Consider the following 23,387-nt stretch of genomic DNA (forward strand, 5'->3'; position numbering starts at 1 on the left):
CAACTAATAGAAATATCTTCAAATTTATTCCATGTTTGGTAATTTATAAATTAACTCCAGTTATACTTTTAGAAACAATATAATCACTTCTATAATGAATTCAAGGTGTATAAGAAAATAATTAAAATAGTAATACGAACTCAATGACTTCCAAGTATAATTATCATTGTATACTAAATACATACTTAAGGAAGACAAAACAATTTGCTAAAATAAACTTTATATTTCAGACTTTACTTCATTCTAAATAAATGCTAAAAATTACAGAGATTTACCAAAGGTGTTATAAATGGGTCAGGGCATGGAACTGATGGAGCATCTAATGACACATTTCCTTTGATAAAGAAAGCCACTTCCTGTGGGGTGAGGTTCTTCAAACTGCTCTCTAACTTAGTTGCAATTTGGAATGAGAACAACAATTTATGCCTCTCAAACAGCCCTGAAAATAATACGTATGGCTATGAAATACAGAGAAAAACTATGACTAAATGAGAATCACAGGAACTATTAGTCAACTAAAGATATTCTTTAAAAGGATAATTACAGATAAAAAGTGCAATAAACAAAAATGATCATCTTTCTACTAAATAAAATTTGCCATTAATTCAATGTCCACAAGTAAAAATATTTTGTTACCACACACCTGTGCATCCATATTCATACACTTGCTTGGTAAGAGTCTCTGTTATGTTCTCCAGACGATTCAATAAATAGGTGTCAGGAAGTGCCTTTTTCAGGGAATGGATAAACACTTCAAGATAAGAATCCAATGAATACTGGTACATTGGATTGACAGAGGCCGTTTCAGATAATACAAAAAACAAAATGGCACCCCTTGTGGCTACTGGACGATACTGTTCTCGTAGTACATCTATGTCTTTCGCTGTAATTGCAGCAAGTTCTAGTTTCTCCGAAACCTAGAATCAAAGAACTCATATATCTAACATTGAACTGAAAATGGCAATATTTTTAATTGCTATATTACACTTTGAATTAAACACGAAATTGTGAAATGTTTCAAAATAAAACAAATATTTGGCATTCCCTGCATTCATACAAAATACAGGATACAGGAGAATGTATTTTTTTGATTGTTAATATGGTAGTTATGCATTACACTGTAAGTGTTGATAGCCCTAACATTTAAAATGTCTGTTTCAGAGCCACATGAAATATACCTTACTGTTTTCTGTAGATCCACCAAGGATATATTCTGCTGCAGCTGAATAACTTAATATTCAGCAAATAATTTGAAATGGGCCTTCTTACTCAACAAGTAAACAGTGGTTGGATGATGATAAAGGTGGAAGAAAGAAGTGCTATTTAGGTAGCAAGATGACTAGCAGCAGAAGAAGTAGTAATAATTCACACCACTCAAGATGTAAGCCATCTAGCTTATCTAAGTAGATACTAATCGTGTATATAAACAATGCAAATGTAAGCAATAGCACTAGCCAAAACATAAGAAATCGATGCATTAAAACTTATATATGGAGTTATTTTTTATGGATGTGAGATTTTTATGATAGGAGCAACAGAGAAAAGAAGATTAGAAGCAATGGTAATGGGGAACTATTAAGGAATGATAAAAATAAATGGATAGACAGGGTGAAAAATGAAGAAGTACTTCAACATGTAGAAGGACAGAGAACACTTATAATGAGAAAGGAGAAACTAATTGGAGGCATCCCAAGACACAATAACTAGCTGAAGACTAGAAGTATATGCAACCTGTAAGAGAAGAATTGCAAAGGAATGCCAAGGATAAACCACAAGAAACAAATAATGGATGATGCATAATGAGCCTTGAGGGAATGACAAAATTGGCAGGTAACAGGATAGTTGAGTCAATGTTAGTGAGTCAATATTGAGTGAGACAGTAGAAACCAATCATCAGATTGACAATCTGTGTCAAACATATAAGTTAAATGTATTATTTCTTATACTGCTAATACACTTCATCTTTGTTGCAATATTATCTTAGGAGGATCAGAATGGGGAGTATATAAGACACTAGCCATGGGATTAATGGAAAAAAATTACATGGAATAAATGCCAAATATGCACTCTAGACAATCATGAGGCTCAACTGGAAATGATGATAATGAAGGTAGGCCCTTAATGAGGACTGTTTCTCCCTGGTTGTGATGTCTACAGTGGAGGTACACCACTGCTTAGGCTACCATAGCTCCAATTGGTGTCTATTTATTTTTAACTCAAAAGAATAGCATTTTACAAAATAAATAATTAAAAACAATTGAAAAGAAAATTCACCAACAAAACATGAGATTTTGCTTTATAATCAAAGAGCAGACCTAAATGTAAGGAGTCATTTAAGTAAAGAAGAAATGGGAAGGCTGAAGATGGGACATTCCATCATCTCTCATTCAGAAGTGGTTACAATCCATACTCAAAAAAAACTGCTGTAAGTGCACAAATGGGGTGAATATCTGAGATATTACTGGGCCAATATCTCAGAGTAGGTTGGAAGTAGGTATGCAGGGTACTCCATCATAAAAAGCCAAAATTTTGAAAGAATTAGATCAAATAACAAGATCAAAATGTTAATATTAGAAAGCTACACAAAAAGACATCAATATAAAAGAATTATATTGAATAAAATTATAATAATACTCACTTGTCAAACTGCACATAAGGGTACATTTTCTATAGTGGTGTAATAGTTGCATTAGCCTTCACAATAAAATAATTACAATTAATGATATTAACAAGTGGAAGATATGTTCATTTACTAACTTGAGAAGGAATTAAGGAGTTTTGCAGATGAAGGTACCCCATGGTCAATTCAATACAAATAAATGATGAAGTAATGCGCATGATATCCAAATGAAACACCGTATAATCAATTTGTCTATGTTCAACTATCCCAGCACATTAACCAACTTGATGCTTGGTTAGCTGGCTTGCCATTAGGCACACTAGGTTCATGGGGATGAAATATCCTCAATGCATCCAATACTATAAATGCAATTCAATGGATCACATTGGGTAAAAATACTTCAAAGTATTTTCAAAAAACTGCAAATATGTTTCAAACTACCAACTTCCAAAGCAACCTCCTTTTATACCTGCTTTGTCTAAGAGTTAAATATGATATAAATGAGCCAAAGTTTTTATTCAATGATAAAATATGTATGCAGCACTATCCTTTAGCCAAGTTGCATCCATGTTTTTCATGATTAGAGATATTTTCATAAGTTTAAGAAAAGATTTCATTTAGTGGGGAGTTGATTGAATACCTGCCATAGCATAAACAACAACTTAAGTTAGGCCATGAGTAAAAACCAAATAATACAAGGGTATACCTAGTGAGTTTGTAAAATGGCTTAATTTATAATATTGTTTGAACTTCATGGCTCTCCTTGACCCTCTCTCTAATTGAGCCCATCATTCTGTGGCTTTTTACAATACTTTAAAGATTTAGGCCAGGTGGATTTCACTTTATAAACTTGGAAAAATCCATTATTCAACATCACAACATCTATTCTTAAAAGAAATCAAATTCTGATTTTTCCTTTTCTGAGAAAGCACATCAAAAACCAAACTAACTTAGTTCAGTTTTTATTGCACCTCACTAATGAAGCAGTCATTAATAATTAAAATAAGACTATAATTAATTCAAACAAAACTAAACTATTTCACATGGATTACAAATTATATATCTTACTTAATGTGGCTAGATTTATCACTGACCTCAGTTGCCTTTGTCTTAGTTTCTTCAAGGGTAGAAATCAATTCCACATTGTCAAGCATGTTCCCTTGCGATGTGGATAATTCTCTTAAGAGCATATCTTCCAGCTGTTTCAACAATTTCCTATTTTCACTTGTTTCACTGATTAAGTTCTCTCTCTGCTCTTCTAAATCAGCACGCTCATTTCTGACTACAACACCAAGAATCTACGACAAAGGTAAATAAAAAAATTGTTTCTAATATGAATTCAATGTAATCCACATTTCCCCCATTTTTTACAACCATTTCCAATTCAGGTAAACCACCCACATAGTAGTGGTCATTTTACATGAAACACCCAGAATGAAGAGCAAGATAGTAAATGTTAGTATCATTCTTCGATCTTTTATTACCGAATAAATTTTTTGGAGATGCAATCACAATTAAAAATTGTCCAGAGTAAACTTTTTTATATACATTAGACAGACACTTGATATACAATCGACATTACCGCTATAGTATTTTTTGCTCAGTATTCTACAAGTTAACATATCATGCACACACATTTTGACTTATGTTATCTGCCATTCAAACAAGAAAACTTAAAAGAAAAGCAGTAAAAAATTGGGACTTAATGAACATGAAACTATGTTTATTTGCTGTTCTTGTATTAGAATGTTTTCTTTGGACTATTGTATCTTAAATAAAACTAAGGATGAAAGCTTCCTAACATCAGAAATCACACATAGCACTACAATAAAATTTGACTTATCATGTCTGGCTGTGGCTATGGAAACTTCTTTGATTCTTTTAAATAAAAATTCCTCAAATCAGGGAGATAAATATTAACAGGAACTTGATGCATGTTGCTAAGATTTGCAGGATCCACACTACACAAATTTTCTTTCACATAAAGCCTAAAAATTTCTTGATGGTGGCTTCCAGTTAATGCCTAGTTTTTGCCCAGCAGTCAAGGATGAACAAGCATACAGATTCATTCTTTCTATAAATCCTAAAGCCAATGATGGGCAGGCTGTAATATTTTCTGTTTTTTCCTCTACAATCACTTTTGCCTTCAGAACTGTTTTCTCTTTCCTCCACTTGATTCCACAACATTGAACATCCTGGTTACCACATGATTTCCTTTTCCTCATGCTCAGTGAGGTAATTTTTTTCTTTGTGGGTAATTTTTTCATGAGAAATTCTCAATGTCACAAACTAAGTACTAAGAGAACACAAACACTCATTTACTGGAAACAATGATGGCAGTGTTTAATTTTTCTCTTTTGTTGTAGATACAGTCACAGCCAATTTTATCATTCATTAAAAAATGGACTAAATGAAATGAGAATTCAATTGCAAAGAATAATAAATAAAAAATATAACTGCTTGGAATTAAACTGTCAACATATAGTCTAAACAATGCACACCTTAATCATATAATTGACTGAAAACTACCTCTTGTGAGACAAGAAATGGAATACATGCTATCTATACAATACTCTATCCACCAATGTAATAAGCACACTAATCAATCACTGTTAGTAGATCTGAACATTTCTCCCATTCCTGTGAGTGAATGAGTGGCCCCTTGATTCAACTATGGTGATCACCTCTGAATGTCCTAAATGACTTCAGCCTCCTTTATGGCTCTTTTTTAGAAGCCCAAGAGACGGTTATTTGGCAAGATATCACCACTTACAAAATTTAGAGAAAAAACATGCATGAGATGATAATAATGCCAGAAATTCTCATGGAACTTTATCTGCATTTTGGAAAACAAAATGAAAGATGATTGAAATGCTCCATCAGTTTCTAACAATATACTCATGCAGTTAAATTTTTAAATTACAAGTGGCTCATCATTTTGACAATCAGATTGCATCAGAAAAATCTCTAGAAGGCCACTTACAGACAGCAAGATGATCACTATGAATTAAGAGAACATGCATTAAAGTAGCTTGGAATTTCAACTCATTTAAATCATGACACTTAAAAATAAATGAAAAATAACTCTATTAAAATTATTAACTTTCTCTGCTAATGATATCTACCTGATCTTCTAAACCAGTTGTAGTCACTGTGTAGTTGATGACAGATGCTTTGGAGTACACCTTTGGGCTAAATTTTGGGTTTGATAATTTTGTATTCAAATAAAGACGAAAATTGGAATCATAATCCACTTCTTTATCTCCGAGAACCACATATTTCCGACCACCACCACCTGAAATGTCATTATGTAATTAAGTTTAAGAAATAAATTTACAAACACAAAATTAAATGACACATTTCAATTCATATTATGAAATAATACATTTGAACTTTCCTGTCACAGCATTTAAAATCCATTTAAACACTATTTGAAAAATGCAGGTAACTCTTTGAAAAGATTTCCTAGTATAAGAGGCAAGTTTACAGTTTTAAATATATTACACATAGTGCAGGAAGTTCACTGTATGTCTTGTCTTAATGTCGCGGACTTAAGTACTAAAAATTGTTAACAATTTTCTATTTAAGAATCTATTTTATATATATATATAAGAAAAAGCGTTTGATAGAGTGAATTGGGAAAAACTAATGAGTATATTGCAGAAAATAGGAATAGATTGGAGGGAAAGGAGGCTAATCCGCAACCTGTACATGTCTCAGACTGCTCAGGTGCGGGTGGGAAGCGGGGAGTCAGGATGGGCAGTGTTAGGAAGGGGTGTAAGGCAGGGTTGCCCATTATCACCATTGCTGTTCAACCTGTATGCAGAGAAAATGGTCAAAGAGGCATGGGAAGAACTCGAGGTAGGAATGAAAGTGGGCGGGGAATTCGTTAAATCAGTTAGGTTTGCTGATGATCAAGCTTTAGTTTGTCAGTCAGCCAAGGGGCTGCAAGCATTGCTGAGTGAATTGGAAATTCAGTGCGACAGGTATGGGATGAGAATCAATATTAATAAAACAAAGGTTATGCCATTTTCTAGAAAGAAAAAGGCCAAGCTTAACATTAAAATAGGAGGGCAAAAACTAGAGCAGGTAGAACAGTTTACATATCTCGGAAGTGTTTTGAACCAACACAGTCAAAGTAGTAGAGACGTAAGGAGAAGAATTGCGCTAGGCAAAGAGGCTTTCACAAGGAGGAGGGAGTTGATGACGGGGACCTTGAGTAAGGATGTTAAGAAAAGACTCGTAAAAACTTTGATATGGAGCGTAGCTATGTACGGTGTGGAAACGTGGTCATTGAAGCAGGAGGATAGACGTAGATTGGAGGCTTTTGAAATGTGGGTGTGGAGAAGAATGGAGAAGGTGAAATGGACAGAGAAGAAGACAAATGAGGAAGTACTTGGTATGGTAGGCGAAGAGAGGGGTTTGTTGGGAGCAATCCTATGGAGGCAGGAAAAGTGGATGAAGGGGGTGTTGACCGGCAGTGGGATGTTGAAGACTGTGATAGAGGGTAGAATGTTGGGCAAAAGAGGAAAGGGAAGGAACAGGATAGGGATGTTGGACGGGATGAAGGGAGGAAGAAAGTACTCAGAGATGAAGAGAGACCTGATATAGAGTAGGATGATGGATTTTGTGTTTTGTTAGGAGTAATAAAATATTTGTTTGGTAGTTGTGTCCATCCAAAAACCTACCTTAACCGGTAGATTACCTATAAAAAAATATAAGAGTCTCTCTTGAAGAAGGCCTCTGAGAGGGCCGAAAGCTCGAACAATTTACCGTGTGAGTGTTCTTTTAAATGTGTCTATTCTTTTCTATTTGTGTTATATTGTGTCAGCCCATTATATATATATATATATATATATATATATATATATATATATATATATATATATATATATATATATATATATATATATATATATATATATATATATATATATATATATATATATATATATATATATATATATATATATATATATATATATCCAAGAAGAAAGATGCGAGACATGAGAGGCAAAGCCATACTCTTTTCAGGTATAAATCTATCATTCTTATTTTAGTGGATTATTAGTTTTCTTTATATTTAAAGAAATGCCGTTCAAATTACATCTGAAATTATGGCCCAAATCAACTTTCCAGTATTTCACATTTACTAATCTTCTAATCAAAATAATTAAAGTACAAATGTCACTAATTTAAGCTCTAACTTTAAATGGAGAATATACATTGACATGCCCTTGGATGAATAAATAATTGATCTAATTTCTTTGGTTTACAGTTTAACTTCACTTGAATACTTATGTTATCTATGGGTTGATTTTACTTGTTTTCAATACGCTGTACAGAGTGCAGTGCCACTAAATATTCAAAAACATTGCTAGATACAAATTATAATACATAAATTTGAAATACTGAAGAATATTTTGTTCATCAGAGAGAAACAAAACCTATATTGGACATAATTTTGCAATGAAAATAGCTTTACAATTATTTTGTTTGATATTATATAAATATTAGAAGCCACATTCACATAGAAACATATAAATTCAAGAACCCAGTAACTATATGCATGCACGCCCTTATGCCACAGCTCTTACTGTGGTGTGTTGAAACAGGGTTAAAGCTGAAAAATAAATACCCAGGAAATATAAAAAATATGAATGACTACTGTAACACCTGAATCATTATTTTCCTATGGTGACTATTTTTTCTACAGCAAGCCAATATTATGAGTGATTTACAAGTGATCAAAATCAATGGAAACATGGAAATTGGAAAATTGCATCTTTATTTTACGGCCACATCTTTGACTACCTCCAGTTTTTCATAATTTATGGGCAAATGTATGCTTGGTGGCTGTTTTTTCCATAAGGTAGCATTTCAGTCAGTCTATGGCACCATCATTACTTGTAAGGATATTCAAATAAAAACTCTGAATATCACAAAATCTGACTTTTTTTATTTGATTTTGTCAGCAGAGATCAGCAGCTAGAAAAGGCATTTAATATCACATATACTGCCAGTATAAGGCCACTCGACAGATAAAATGTAAAATAAAATATTAAAATAAAATGAATAAATTCTGATGGTCTTAACCTGGATCAGAAAATGGTGGTTTGGTTGCATGAGTGTGACCCTGAACAGAATAGGACATTAAAATAAATATTGTCATTATTGATTAATGAGATGAAATAAAACAGTCATTTCATATTTATAAACCGATGTAAAAGGTGAAACTTGGCTGCTTTCAGATTAGTACCAAATGAATAACTAGATTACAATGTCAGAAATAACAAGGAATGATTTGTAGATTGAGTACACAATATATCTGCCCTTATTTTCACAAAATGCACAAACAACTGCCTTACTTTGTGCAAGGGGTCTGTGAACCACTTTTTAAAGTGCATGAAATAATGGTATTAAATTATAGTCAAATTAAAATACCTTAGAGTATCAAGAATACATCATGAGCATTTAAACATAAACACTCCCTTTTCAATGCAGTTTCTCTCACTGGAGAATCAAGTAGGGCTAGGGCCGCATAGAAGTACAGAGATACATAAGCAAGAATTAGAAGTCTCTCAAATGCATTTCAAAATGACAGATGGGAATCCTTCTGGCATAAAATTTTTCAAATAATGATGATTTCCTGAACGTTCAGAAAATTTTCTAAGTTTTCCAAAAGAGCAAAATTCCCAGTTTTCCAGCACATCTGGGTGGACTGGCACCATATGACTATAAAAAAACCATAACTTCCTGATAAACATTCTATTTGGTTGAGAAAAATAAATTACTTCACCCTTTAAAAACTTAATCAGTTCCACTTTGATTACAAAATACTTACCCATAATCAAATATGCCCATCAGCAAATGGAAGATATACTATAAGCAAAACACAAAGTCAAATTCAATCTCCAGCAGTCATTTATTGATTCATCACAAACCATGCAATGGGTTGCCTTTGGAGCAAGAAAAAGCCTCTCAGTTATGCATGATTATATGGAATGCAAATAATTAATTTGGAACCAAGTGAATTAGGGCACCCTGTTTTCTACTTAAATTATATTTTCCAAATATTACACTGGATTATTCAATTAATTATGGCAGACAATTGACCCTTTACTGTAGTGGTGACATATTTATAATCTGCAGACATGGGAAGAAAAAGCTAGATGACATTTAGTGATCCTTACATGGAAACCACAATAAAATCAATTTCTTTAGGGCAAACTTATACTTATGGATGTCTTATGAAGAAAGGAACCCGAGAGCAAAAGATATATAGGTGACTGATGAACTTATCTGTGCATCCATACCACTACACATAATCATTTAGTGCAAGTGATTCATACCAGGAATGATAGGGCCAACCTGATAATTGATAAATCAAACTTCCAATAAATAAAATAAGATCAGAGAATATTAAAATGTAATGAAATAATTGACTTTGTAATTCCACACACTTTGGTGTGGAATTACATAGTTATGCCTGAGACAACAACAAAGATCAGAGAAGATTCTTGTGACACTAGACTCGTCTCTATAACTGACTAGTTATAGTGACAAGTTATCAGTAGAAAGGTCCACATGTTCCCCTTTTCTCCCTAAAGTTCATCCTTAATATAAAGGAAATTCAATGAGAAATTGAACTTCTATTAATAATTACCAATGTCTATTCCAAAATATTTCAAAATTCTCCCAATCTGACAAAGTGGCATAAAGTAACAATCACAATTTTTTAACGGCTACTCTAAGAGCCTAAAAATAGGAAGAGAAAAGGTAACTTAGCAATGAACTCACTCATTACTACTTACTCATTATTGTCTTTGAAAGTACATTTTCTATCACTGGATCCAAAAATTCTTCCACACTTTGAAAAATAACTGGGAAGCCATACTTGATTGACATTTCTAATTGCTTGAGGAAATCAGAATCACTGAATGTCAAAATCTATGAAAAGAAATAATTTCTTTTTGAACCAATATTTTATGATAACTATACAGCTCACAACATTGGCATCACCAATATAGAGTGAGAAAAAGACAACTTCCACAAATTAAAATAATTCACCTAATTAATCAGTTAATGCTCCACTATTTGAAAAAAAGAACCATACTTATGGTGCCCAAACCTCATTGTAATGGTCTTAAACCCTTCCTCTGCCAAAGATACTGAGGAGGGCAGAATACCCAAAATGGCAACGGTTATTTTCTATTACATTTTTAATATACACACAACTTATTTATTTATATTTTCTCTTGACCAAATTTTTCTAAATTGAAACGATAAATGTCAATGTTATAATTAAATTTCAATGCTACATTATAGCTGTATTTTATTATTCAAATTTAGCACCCAATTTTCAAAAAAGAGTTTTTAGTTTTTCAGAAATATTTTATAATATATTTGACTTTTTTCGTAAAATATATCTGTATCAAAACACAAACATTTATTTATATAATGCAAGAAAGAATAAAAAAGTAGAACATTTTGCAGGAAATTTTTAAAATGCATTAACATGACTAACTGACACTTCCAAGAATTTGAATATTTTTTTGTATCATTAACCAGCGATAGTAAGAGTATTATCATAGCCTTGCACCCTTTTGGTACATCTTCCATTCATTAATCTGCAAATTCACTACTTCATAAATTTATATAACATATGTATTTGCATACAGTTTGAATTTTTACGAGCAAGTAATGACACTCAGTGGCCTACCCAAAAGGGGTAGGCCACTAAGTTCCATTTATTTAGTAAGTAAGCCAATTTTATTTCACAGTGCTTATTTAACTTATGTATTCAAAAATTGAAAGCAAAGTTTGTTCTTTTTTAAAATACTCAATAAGGCGAAGTGTCAGAAGTGTAAATTTTTTATGTACTAGTTGGTCTATGTAGACAGGATTTGTTTTTATATCTCATGATGTGATAATATCATGGTAGTTATTGGCTCCATTAAAGGTGCAAGTCCTTTGACTCATACCATTATATTGAAGTAATATTGTATTTCAGGACAGATAATCACATTAATAATTTCAACATTAAAAAGGTCTTCTAATGTTAATTATGAAATATGCATTATGACATTGTCCAACATGAAAAAAAATGTTTTATATAACAAGAGATTTCAAAAATATCTCAATTATAATAATGTTATTTTTGCTTTTAATTTCATAGGCAGTAAAATCTTATCACTAAATGACAGTTCCAAAACTGATTTCTGATTAGGTTGCGTAGGATTCTTAGGCAGATAAATAAACAGAATACCTTAAGATTGGATCTTGATTCTCTTTTGCGAATCCAATTCATTGCTTGCTGCTGAGGGTCAATGCATAAAGGAAATCTAGTTGATTTAAGTGTCAAAATTCCATTTTGCACAGAAAGTTCATCAGATGGAAGCCCTTCATAATTCCACCTAATGGATAAAAACTCACCATTATACAACATAAGAGGATGAGAATTAAGGATGATCATTGAAAACTTTTTTCAATTGTGATAAGCTTTTATTAAGAAATGTTGCCTTTATAGCTCAAAACCACAAATGAATTTTCATGAAAAATCTTCACTTTCAGCCATGCGGTTCAAATTTCACAACCTTAAGTAATTTTGGTAATGAATTGAAATAACCAGAAGGGTGCCCTGCTTCATTTTCCATTATAATATGTACTTAGATATCACCACAAAGTAGGTAACAATGGTATGGCAGTAATTATTATATAAATGCAGAATACCAAGAAATATAAACACACATATGTATCATTCATGACAGACAACTTGGCAAATACAGTGATACAATACTATGAGCAATTAACTCAAATGTGCAATGAATATTAAATGGGCCTGTACCAGAGAGATTTTCTGGAAAATAAGCTAACTAGCTAACTTCACGAAGTGAATTCAACATTTCTGGGCAAATAATTAGTATAGAAAAGTTATATAAGTTTGCACGCAAAATCAAATGACACCCACTAATTGGAGAGTTGAATGGGAAAATTTTGACAAGCTCAAAGATGAAGGAGGGTAAGGAAAGAGTTCCTTGTACCGTAAAAGAATTTGACAGGTGCAAGGTTTACTGAAGTATCACAACCGAAGGCCCAATTTAAGTGATCATTTCATTCTCAAAGTTAAGAAATACCAAACTGAAATCCTGGGAATTCCAAGGGAAGAAAGTGATCTTGCTTTTGGAAAATGCTCCCTCCCATTCTAACATCGAAAACTTGTTCAGTAGGGTTGGTAAGATTAGGTGCTTTGCTTTGATACTAAATAATACCTTGTCTCTTAAGATTGTGTTATGTGATTGATCAAGGGGTAGGTATTTCTTACATGAGGTCATGAGGTTGTAGATGAAAGTTTTAAAAATAAATTTGATAAGTACTAAAGACAAGAAAATTGAAAATCATTCATTTCTGTCTAATTGATTCATCACATATAATGCAAATAAATGCTCTCACCAAGCTACTCATTCGCCAATAGCTGTTACTCTGTTAACTATATCCATTCATAGAAGTTTGGTATCTTAATTGAATTCATCACTAACAAAATTATGTTAATGCATAAAAAAATATCCAGAGTGAAATACTGAAATATTTTCACAATTTAATCAAATTATGAACATTTATAAATATATTTTAATTGCTGATGGCAACTTTTAAGAATGCCAGAGAGTAGCAGTCATTGTGTGTTGCACAATTATAATTGAAGTGCCATTAAAACAATTAATGGCATTTTTCTCAAATTAAGCTCTCATTTATTTAAATATAAACCTGAAAGAATAAATATCTTATTGCATGAAAGTAGATGAAATAAATGAGATAAACCAATATTAAAACAACTCAGTAAGCATCACCATTGTTTTGTACAAATTTATTTCCAAATTAATGTTGACTTTAGTTTGGGGCTAAATCTTCAATGTATTTATTTCTTTTAATAGGGATTATTTCATATTAAAATAAAATCTTTTTATGCTTATGGAGGTTTTGAGAACTCAAATTCACAAAATTAAAAATATTAGAAAAGGTACACAATCAAGGACACAAAAGAATAGAGAAAAAAATATTCTATGTATCAAATCATATATCATCAATATGTATCAATCATATATCATCAATATGTATCATATCCCTGGACCTTCTCCTCTCGTCCGTTCCCCCTGAGGCTCTTACCCCGGGAAGGAATATTTTCAACTCTGACCACGAGTCTCTGGATGCAGTTTTCCGCATTAGAGGTTCCCGGAAACTCCGCGGGGATCCCCCTGCCCACATGAAGCCTTTCCCTGCCTGGTCGAAGGTCCGCTGGGAGGACGTTAATCGCTGCCTCGACCTTCTCCCCTGGGGTGTGCTTACCGCTTTGTCTCCTGAAGAAGGGGTGGACTTCCTTTACCTTGTTATTGAAAGTGTGATAAAAGATTTCGTCCCTCTTGTGAAACCCAAGTCAAGGAAATTCCCGTCGTGGTTTAAGCCGGACACTGTGCACCTTCTGGGTAACAAAAATCGCGCTTGGTACCTGTATAAAAATTTTCCGAACGAGAACACTCGGCGTTCTTTCATCGAATTACGTCGCTTTTCCAAATCTCTTATCCGTCGCGACTACGAAGAATATACACTAAGGCTATCATCGTCCATCACATCTGACCCAAAAAAATTCTGGTCGTTTGTCAATCGTCGTCGTAATCGCCCGCAGATTCCCGTTGCTGTTTCTTATGGCAATGCTAAAGCTGTGGGACCTGAAAGACCGAACTTATTTCTGAAATTCTTCACGGAATGTCTGACTCCTGCTTTTAACCCTCCCGTCTCTAGCGATCTTTCCCTCACTCCAAGTTGTTGCTACTCTTTATCCCAAATCCAAACCAATTCCCGGGAGGTTTTTAAATTCCTTTGTAAGATCCCCCTCCGTCGCTCCCCTGGCCCCGATGGCATAAGTCCTATATTTGTACGCAACTGCACTTCCTCCCTCTCTCTTCCCTTAAGCCTCTTATTAAATCGCTGCTTTTCCCTCGGTACTTTCCCCCCCTAATGGAAATCCGCTAATGTTATCCCTATTCTTAAAACTGGAATTAAAAATGAAATATCTAACTATCGCCCTATCTCTTTACTACCTATTCTTTCTTCTGTTTGCGAGAGGATTATTCTCAACAGACTTTATTATTTTACTTCCCCTTTTCTGTCTAGCAACCAACATGGTTTCCTTCCGGGCAGGTCATGCTTGACCAATTTAGCACTTTTTCAACACCACGCTGTTAGTGCAATAACAAGTAAGACTCAATTAGATGCCATCTTCTTGGATTTCTCAAAAGCCTTCGACTCCCTCAATCATAACCTCCTCATTAATAAACTCAGTCAGCGTTTTAACGTTCATGGAAACTTTCTCAAATTACTGACCAGCTTTCTTTCGAATAGAAATCAGCGAGTAATACTATCTGGCGCCTCATCTCCTTGGTCCTCTGTGACATCTGGAGTTCCTCAAGGTAGTATTCTCGGACCATATCTTTTTAATCTGTACATTGATGACTTAGCTTCCCTAGTCCCGACCTCCCTAGCCCACACGTTACTATATGCCGACGACTGCAAAATTTTTAAGGAAATTAATTCCCCCACGGATTGCTACCACCTTCAGGAGGCTTTAAATAAAATTTCAGAATGGTGCAGCACATGGATGCTAAATTTAAACTCAAATAAATGCAATACTCTAGTTTTATCCCTAAAAAAATCTCCTCTTACCTTTAACTATACAATTAATTCAGTTCCTCTGAATCGTGTTGCTTCTGTCAAGGATCTTGGTGTATTAACTGATCGCAAACTAAATTTCTCAGGTCATATCAAAGCAGTTAAATGCAAAGCCATGTCTCTTCTAGGTCTACTTTACCGCTACACAGAAATAAAAGATGTACAATCTCTAACCGCATATTTCTCAACCATTATCTTACCATTAATTACCTACTGCTCCCCTATATGGTCAATGTCTGCCCTATCTAACCTTAATACCCTTAACACGATAACTAATTTTTTCAGTAAAATTGTCAAGTACAGAGTCCCCCATCTTCGGGACTCGCCCACTGAATCACTTCTTTCCTCGCTCTCGATTTGTAATCTCTCCACTCTACGTCTAAAATCCGATTTAAAACTCATGCATAACACCCTTAACTCCATTAACGACTGTCCTGAACTAATTTCCCTTATCAATTTCAGAGTTCCCCCCCGAGTTACCCGCGATCGCTCTTTATTCCACCAACCCGTTCCCAGATTGTCCCTCACCAAACGGTCCCTTTTCTTCCGTCTCCCCGCTTTACTGAATTCCCTTCCCGAAAGTATCGACCCCCTCTCACTCCCAGCCAACACATTCATAAACCTTTCTCTGACACATCTCTCACACCTCCCTCAATAGTATAGTCTTGTTGATGTTTGTATGTTTGTGTCCTTATATGTTCCTGTTATATGTGTCACTGTAAATTGGCAATCCTGCTGTATGTGCACAATTTTTACTAAATAAATAAATAAAATAAATAAATAAATCCCCAGATTATCCAGATTTCACCGAAGCTGGACCACCCCTCACCCCATACAGTCTAGATTAGTGAATATTTTCAGTTCTTATTTTGCATATGGTGATAGCAAATATAATTTTATTTTCTCAATACCCTGGTATTGGTCATAATAAAAGCATCAACATAAAAATGTTAAAATAATAGTTTGTGACACACTTCAAGATTGTAACCGGGAAAAGATAAATCGTAACATTCTATATTTCTTCCATTTTCCTTTTCAATTAGACCTTTGGTAAATCGAAACAGCAACAATTCTGAAACCTCAGGGGTCCTGTTCGCCCAAACTCTTAGATAAACTCTTAAGCTCTTAATAATGCACATACAACCCCAATTTGAATGATTACTTACTTGCTTACTTCCACATCATCTGTCAATACTTTTTCTACCCGAAAACCACTTGACAATGGTATATCTCTCATTTCTATGTCTGAAATCCAGTCAACATAAACCATTTCATTACGAAAGTCCCAGTTAAATGGCCCACAGTAACTCACAAATGCAGATGCAAGGAGGCAATCTCCAATTAGTTGATTACGATTAATGTGAAGCTGGTTGAGATCATTTTTCCATCTGAAAGAAGTAAATTAAAGCATTATCATTGTCAATAATATTATTGGTTCAATGGTTACAAAAATTACAGAGAACTTCATACACATTAAGAAAAAGTTTGAATGGGGAAATTCATGTCTTCGTTCACATTTCTACATGTAATTACGAAGCAACAAAATGATTCAAGTTATTTACAAAATATGAAATATTTTCAAAAAATATTCTCAGAAAATGACAAGATAGAAGAAATAAAAATTTGCACCCCATAAACTCTAGATCTTAATTTTTACTGCCTATGAGCACATCTAATGCCTGCAAACTTTGACATTGTGAGTGTATGGAATGTAACCTATAGGATGACATCATATCAATGGTGAAATCTGTTGAATATTCACTCATTTGTTCTTACTTTGGTACAAATATTTATTCCTTTCCATTTAGGTTGAGCATTTGGACAATTAGCATGTGGTTTTTAGAAAATATTTTTGATGCCACTAGAGCCATTTCAATGAAAGATGGAAGAATAGATTTTGAATAAAAACAATGACCTGTACTCAATTCCTGAAACATGACCTGTTTTTAACTCCTAGGTTTTTTCTCCTAAGTAGGTAACCTAAGTTAAGTAGATATATGCACATCAATGTGTACCTAGGGGTTCCCTCTGTTGTTAGCATCACACTAGGAAAGGAGAGGAAAGGCTGTGCACAGAGGAATGTTTGAAATGACATGTGTGAATATGGGATAACAAAATTTTCCACACTTAACTTCTAAAATTACTTACCTGTATTATAATTGGAAAACATGTTTATAATGTTGTAATCTAAGTTTAATTCATTGCACTGCAAAAATTATAACAGCATAAAAAATCATTGATAAAATTGTCACTCAATTCGAGGAACTTACCTTGATTTGTCAGTTTTTACTGTGTATTGGAATTTGAAGGCGTTACGACTTATCTAAAGCTAGTCTCAAAGTCAAAGAAAAGTAAGAAGAGAGTAACCTTTCATTCTCTGATCCAAGCCCAGATATAAGTTTGTCAGCAGCCCTTAACCTCCGTTCCATGATATCTGTTTCATCTTGGAGAATTTGTCTATCAGCAGCTGCTTGTTCATAACTAGCACTGAGTGATTCTAATTTAGCATCTAACTGAGCTATTTCTCCATTTATTTTGGATAAATATCGCTCTGCTGCTGCAAATTCACTTTCAAGGGCAGCAACCTGCAACAAAAATAAAAGTAATTCCAAAGAAGAAAGATGCTTGAATACAAGTAAGAGATGGGAATTCCTCTAAGAAATTTTTTCTGTGAATATCTTAATCACTATTCCCAATTAATTAAAGACATTAGTTTCTCACTAGTTAAAGGCAGTGTTTCACATAAAAATTATTGTACTTTGAAGGGAATTCATGTAAATATATTTCATATTCTTATGGACTCTCATATTTTTTTAAACACAGTTCAAGAGCACAGTTAATTTTTTTCTTTCCTTCATTCTAATGAATGCCTCTCTCGCTAATGCAATTGTTGTTCTAATAATACAATATTCCAACTTAAACACCTTCCTCATATAGATACAGTCAAAATGTGTGAAATGTTCAACATGTCCTATATATACATATATAATATGTACTTGCGTAGCATGTTTAAATTAGGCCACCTACTAGATGAGAATTTTATTAGGTACAATTGTTTTACAATAATACAGCTACAACTTTAGTGCTGTGTTGTTAGTGTAATATATTTGGCAAATTGCTGCAATCCCTATTTAAAAAATTAAATGTGTGTACCTTGCAAATTCATGCTTCATCAACCAAGAATCTTGTGAGGGAAAATCTGTTAGTTATCCAATCATTGAATACCAGCTAGATAAGTGGATAAATGAACAGGTGATAAATTGGTTATGTAGTTGATAAGGGAGCATTCAAGAATCACACCGTGGATTTTAGGCCATGTTTTGATCCTCTGCGTCAAGACATTTTGTGACATTCAAAAACACCCCAACCCCAAAATAAGGTCTAATACCAATTTTTTAGAGAACTAAGGTGTGGGGCAATGGCATGAATGAAATAAAAATATAGGTATACGTAATAATTTTTGAAAAATAAATAGTGGATAATACCAAAGAGTGAATCAAATAATAACATTAATGAGAGACATTAATTAATTTTGATTAATGATACTCTAACATTTTCACTCTATAATGTTTTGGGGATTGCCTCTGGTGAATTGAGAATATTTTCGTTGAGAAACAGGAAACCCTCAAAAAACACATGCAGCAAAAATAATGCTGCAGAAACCTTTCATCAATGTTTAGGCATAAAAGTAAGGAAATAACTATGAATATTATTCAAAATATTAGATTAGTGACCTTCTCCTTTTTTGGTTTGACATCCTTGAAGACATGGCAATATAACAGCACAGCTTCAACAAATCTGAGCAGGCCATAACCAGCCTTACTTATTGATTTCATTTCTCCTAGCTTCGATGATTTCTGCATATGACCTTTCACTGCCCTGACCTGTAAAAATCAAAGACAAAATTTAGATCAATATCAGTTAATGAGATATATAATAGAACTGCTATAATATAAAAAAATAGTTTTAATAGGAGGCAATCCAGACAGCACATGAAGTTTGATATTTAATTGAAATGGGGATAAACTGGAAAGAAAGCATATCATAACAAATTTTTATAATATAATTTTTAGAAAAAAATTGCCTTACTTTACAAAAGGAAGAACTTTTTAATAAAAAAGATACATGTAGATGTGATGCATGTATAGTGGCACAATTATAATTTCATAATTGTGTTTTGTTGATGCTTCCAGTGATTATTCTCACCCTGATAGCATTGAGTACATCAACCACAATGCTCTGCCCCATATTCCTTTTTCATAATAGCAGGGCATGAGCACTTGAATTTGTTCATAATTACTTCAACCTAATTAAGGATGGATTGCCATAGAAGATTTTCAAAGATTTATGTTCACACTTCTCCATGATACTGAATTGAATTACCTACTTGTGAGTTATCATAATAGGAAAATAAAATGTATCTCAAGTTTTGAGTTCTACAAACTGTATGAACATAATTATATCATTTGCATTACAAATAGTTTAATAACAATGCTGCCAATCATGAGCTGAAGATTTTTCATGATGTATAATGGTTGTCTTCAAAAACAATATTTTGACATTACCATTAAAAGATAGACAAAACAATTCTTACATTACTTTTCAAAATGTTTCATATTTCATATGGAAGTTTCTAAATATGCGGCAAAGCATAGGAATAACTAAGGGACCTAAAGGATCAACATCTGTAAAACACATTCCAACATCCCATTGCATAAGAAATGCATTTAAAAATAACCCAAGAATAATCTCAGTGACAATGATATTGCATTCTAATGCACTGCCTACTTTTGGTGTTTAGTGAACATTCCATGCTTTTGGGTGCAGAGAACATTCCACTCTTGAATATCTAGTTTTAACATGGTCCATAAAAAGACAACACTATGATAGAAGGTATCTGAAAAACAGATTCTACTTTATCATTTTATGCAAAAAAATTGCTAAGTAGAGATGGTGAATTCGTTATTATCTAGTACACTAAAATATCTACAGGAATCATTAGTCAGAAAATTTTTTACACAATTTTACCAAATATTTAAAATGTTAACAAAAAACATTTTTCTTACAATATCAGAATTCATTTACCTGTGCTTGAGTAATATTGTCACAGTTCATTTCCATCAACTTCCTCAAAAAATTTGGATCAGACATAAGTCCTTTAGCTGTTTTGTAGGATACATCTTTGCTTCCCAATATAATAACAACACATTCACAAACAATCTGCAATGAGAAAAATTACAGGATGATTAGTTTTTCAAAAATAAGGAAGATTATTTTTAGGTATGTACCAAGCATGATATTTCTACAAATCAAATTAAAAATTAGTTAATAAATGATTAACAAAACAGTTTCTGGCATCACTTGGTGGAAAATCTTCATATTGAACTTGAAATTAAACCACTTGGCTTTTCCACATTGAAATGTTTTTTTATTTACTACCTAGGTTTTGTTATGGAATAACCTCATCAGGTAAAAATACAAGTCAAATGCAGTATGTAGCTCCGGGCGGAGGGGAAGAGGAGGGAGAGAGGAAAGCAAGGATTGGCAGAGATTCCCTTTTCTTGGCCACTTGTCATGAAAAGTGCAAAGAGTCCTCCCAAAAGAAAAGGTGAGACTGGCCTTCCACAGTAAGACAAAATTAAGCACTCTGTTATGCCACATGAAGGACCAAGTTAAACCCATACACAAGAGTGGGGTGTAAATATTCCTCTGCAAAGACTGCAACCGGATATACATAGGCCAGACGGGAAGGAGATTTGAGACGAGACTAAAGGAGCACCGAGTATGCTTTAGAAAAAACATCTCCACATCACTCTTTGCCAAACACCTGAGAGATTGTCGCCATGGCAGCAATTTCATCCTTGAAATCCTCCACTTTGAGAAGAAAGGTCGCTGCCTCAATGCGCTGGAGCAATTAGAAATACTCCAGCACATGGATTACGGAGAAGATATTTTGACCAATGAATTTCTTTACCATCACGTTTCCCATTATTGTACTTTCTTCACCCATCTGCCAACTAAACTGACACCAAGCAAAACTTTTTCGACAATGTAGTAACTAGATCACCTGACTAATTACCCAGTGCCATTCAACTCGTTCGCATTACCCATTCCCCCACTCCTCTGCCAACTAACTGATGCCAAGCAAAACTTTTTTCAACATTGTATTATTCCTTCTCCCAAGCCTGCTAATTTATCAGTATTACCAATCTCCCTCTTCCTACCTCAACCAATCCTTGCTTTCCTCCCTCCCTCCTCTTCCCCTCCATCCAGAGCTATATATACTGTGTTCCACTTGCATTTTTACCTGATGATGTTATACCATAATGAAACCTAGGTAGTAAATAAAAAAATTTTTCTATGTGGAAAAGCCAAGTGGTTTAATTTCAAGTTCAATAATAAATGACTCTAAATTAAATCAGCTAATCAAATCAGCTGTTGAGATTCAGATAGAGCAAATACCTGGAATTATAAAATAGCATAATACTGCAGCTGATAAATGCTTCACCATATTTTTCCCCAAACCAAAATGATATGTTTATTTTTTTAAATGAAATGATAATAAATATATCATCCCAATATTATCCCATTCTTTACCTCATTCATGATTTGAAGCATGAGGTTATTTACTAAAATATTATACTTGTATCAAATCTTAATGCAATCTATTATATATACAGTGGACTATTATAATAATTTTCTTGAAGAAACTTGGAATTCACAAATTACTATCCAATTAAAATAAGCAAACCAGGGTTGATTTTCAATGGCAAGGTGCAATTGTCATGTGGTAGCATGACTTAAGGATAGGTGATGGACTACACATGCAGTAGCTTATTACTGTTTATTCCAAACTCATTGATGATAATAGGGAAAAACCTTTCACTTGTTAAATATAAATCAATGTTTATAATGGATTTAAAAATATACCACCTCATTACTTCTCACACATGAATTGTCGCAAGTATGCGACATGGTTCTCCCTTCCTGGCTCCTCCGACTACCCACCCCAAGCAATCAACGACGCACTGTTGCAGGTGTACAACAATAGTATTCCTCCCTGGTTTTCCCCAAAACTCCCAAGCAACCAACGACAATGTTTCCAAGCGATCAACAACAATAGTATTCCTCCCCAGGGTTTTTCCCCAAAACTCCCACGTGACCAACAACAATGCTCCTAAGTTGGGTATAAAAGCCCTGATCGCGGGGCGAAAAGCAGTCAGTGGTTATCTGGCGGTGACCGGTAGGGCACGAAGCTTCGGCAGTGTTGCGCTTGTCGCGACAGCGTGTCCTATTCTTGACTCATCTTGGACGAGGGCTCCGCCCAGGTTACGTTCGTCGTGACCGCGTCCAACCTGCCTACACCCTTTCCCAGGTAAGGGTCAGTTGGTTATCTGGCGGTGACCGGTAGGGCACGATGCTTCGGCTATGTTGCGCTTGTCGCGACAGCGTGTCCTATTTTCTGACTCAACTTCGGACGAGGGCTCTGCCCAGGTTATGCGTGTCGTGACTGCGTCCGCCCTGCCATACCCCCTTCCTGACGGACGCGCGTTGGTGTACTGAGGGTCTAGCCATCCATAAATTGCGTATAACTTTGTAAATGGTGCATTTCAACTGTATTTTGTATAATAAACGATTGTTTGGGTAAGACTCGGTGTGGTATCTCTGACTTTCCCCGATACCCTTTGTGTCGCACCATTAAGGAACGCCCCTCGCGACATATTGGTGTCAGGTGTGTGGGTGACGGTTGGACTGGTAATTTATTCAGTGAATGCGATAGTTATCATAGATTTTCATGTTCCCGTGTACCTTTTTAAATCGGAAAATTAGCCCAACCAGCGCCCACCGTGGGTATCGGATAAACTCGGAGTATGAAAAAATAAATTAATTAAGCACCCTCAAAATTTTAACGTAATTAGTATTGGATTAAATTTCGCGATGGATGGCCTTAACCCTCATAGACTTGGTTACTATAACCCTTTTCTCGATTATCAAGGAACCGTCCCTGAATTTAAATTCGGCAATACACTCGACTTCACACCTT

At 34.2% G+C, this 23,387-nt stretch overlaps 1 protein-coding gene across 1 annotated transcript in view; it reads right to left on the reverse strand.

Annotated features, from left to right (window-relative positions):
- The window catches only part of Dhc98D (Dynein heavy chain at 89D), a 180,058-nt gene that overhangs the window by 19,204 nt on the left and 137,467 nt on the right, over window positions 1-23,387 (reverse strand). The window contains exons 55-64 of the mRNA XM_071585493.1: window positions 20,429-20,563; window positions 19,078-19,227; window positions 17,711-17,928; window positions 16,510-16,731; window positions 11,889-12,036; window positions 10,435-10,570; window positions 5,746-5,915; window positions 3,715-3,918; window positions 644-917; window positions 276-439 (exon numbers count right to left, since the gene is read on the reverse strand). Coding sequence (XP_071441594.1) covers window positions 276-439; window positions 644-917; window positions 3,715-3,918; window positions 5,746-5,915; window positions 10,435-10,570; window positions 11,889-12,036; window positions 16,510-16,731; window positions 17,711-17,928; window positions 19,078-19,227; window positions 20,429-20,563 — 1,821 coding nt within the window. The remainder of the gene's footprint in view (window positions 1-275; window positions 440-643; window positions 918-3,714; window positions 3,919-5,745; window positions 5,916-10,434; window positions 10,571-11,888; window positions 12,037-16,509; window positions 16,732-17,710; window positions 17,929-19,077; window positions 19,228-20,428; window positions 20,564-23,387) is intronic.

Source organism: Hetaerina americana, unplaced genomic scaffold, assembly GCF_022747635.1.
Source record: "Hetaerina americana unplaced genomic scaffold, ioHetAmer1.1.p SCAF_2, whole genome shotgun sequence".
NCBI lineage: Eukaryota > Metazoa > Arthropoda > Insecta > Odonata > Calopterygidae > Hetaerina > Hetaerina americana.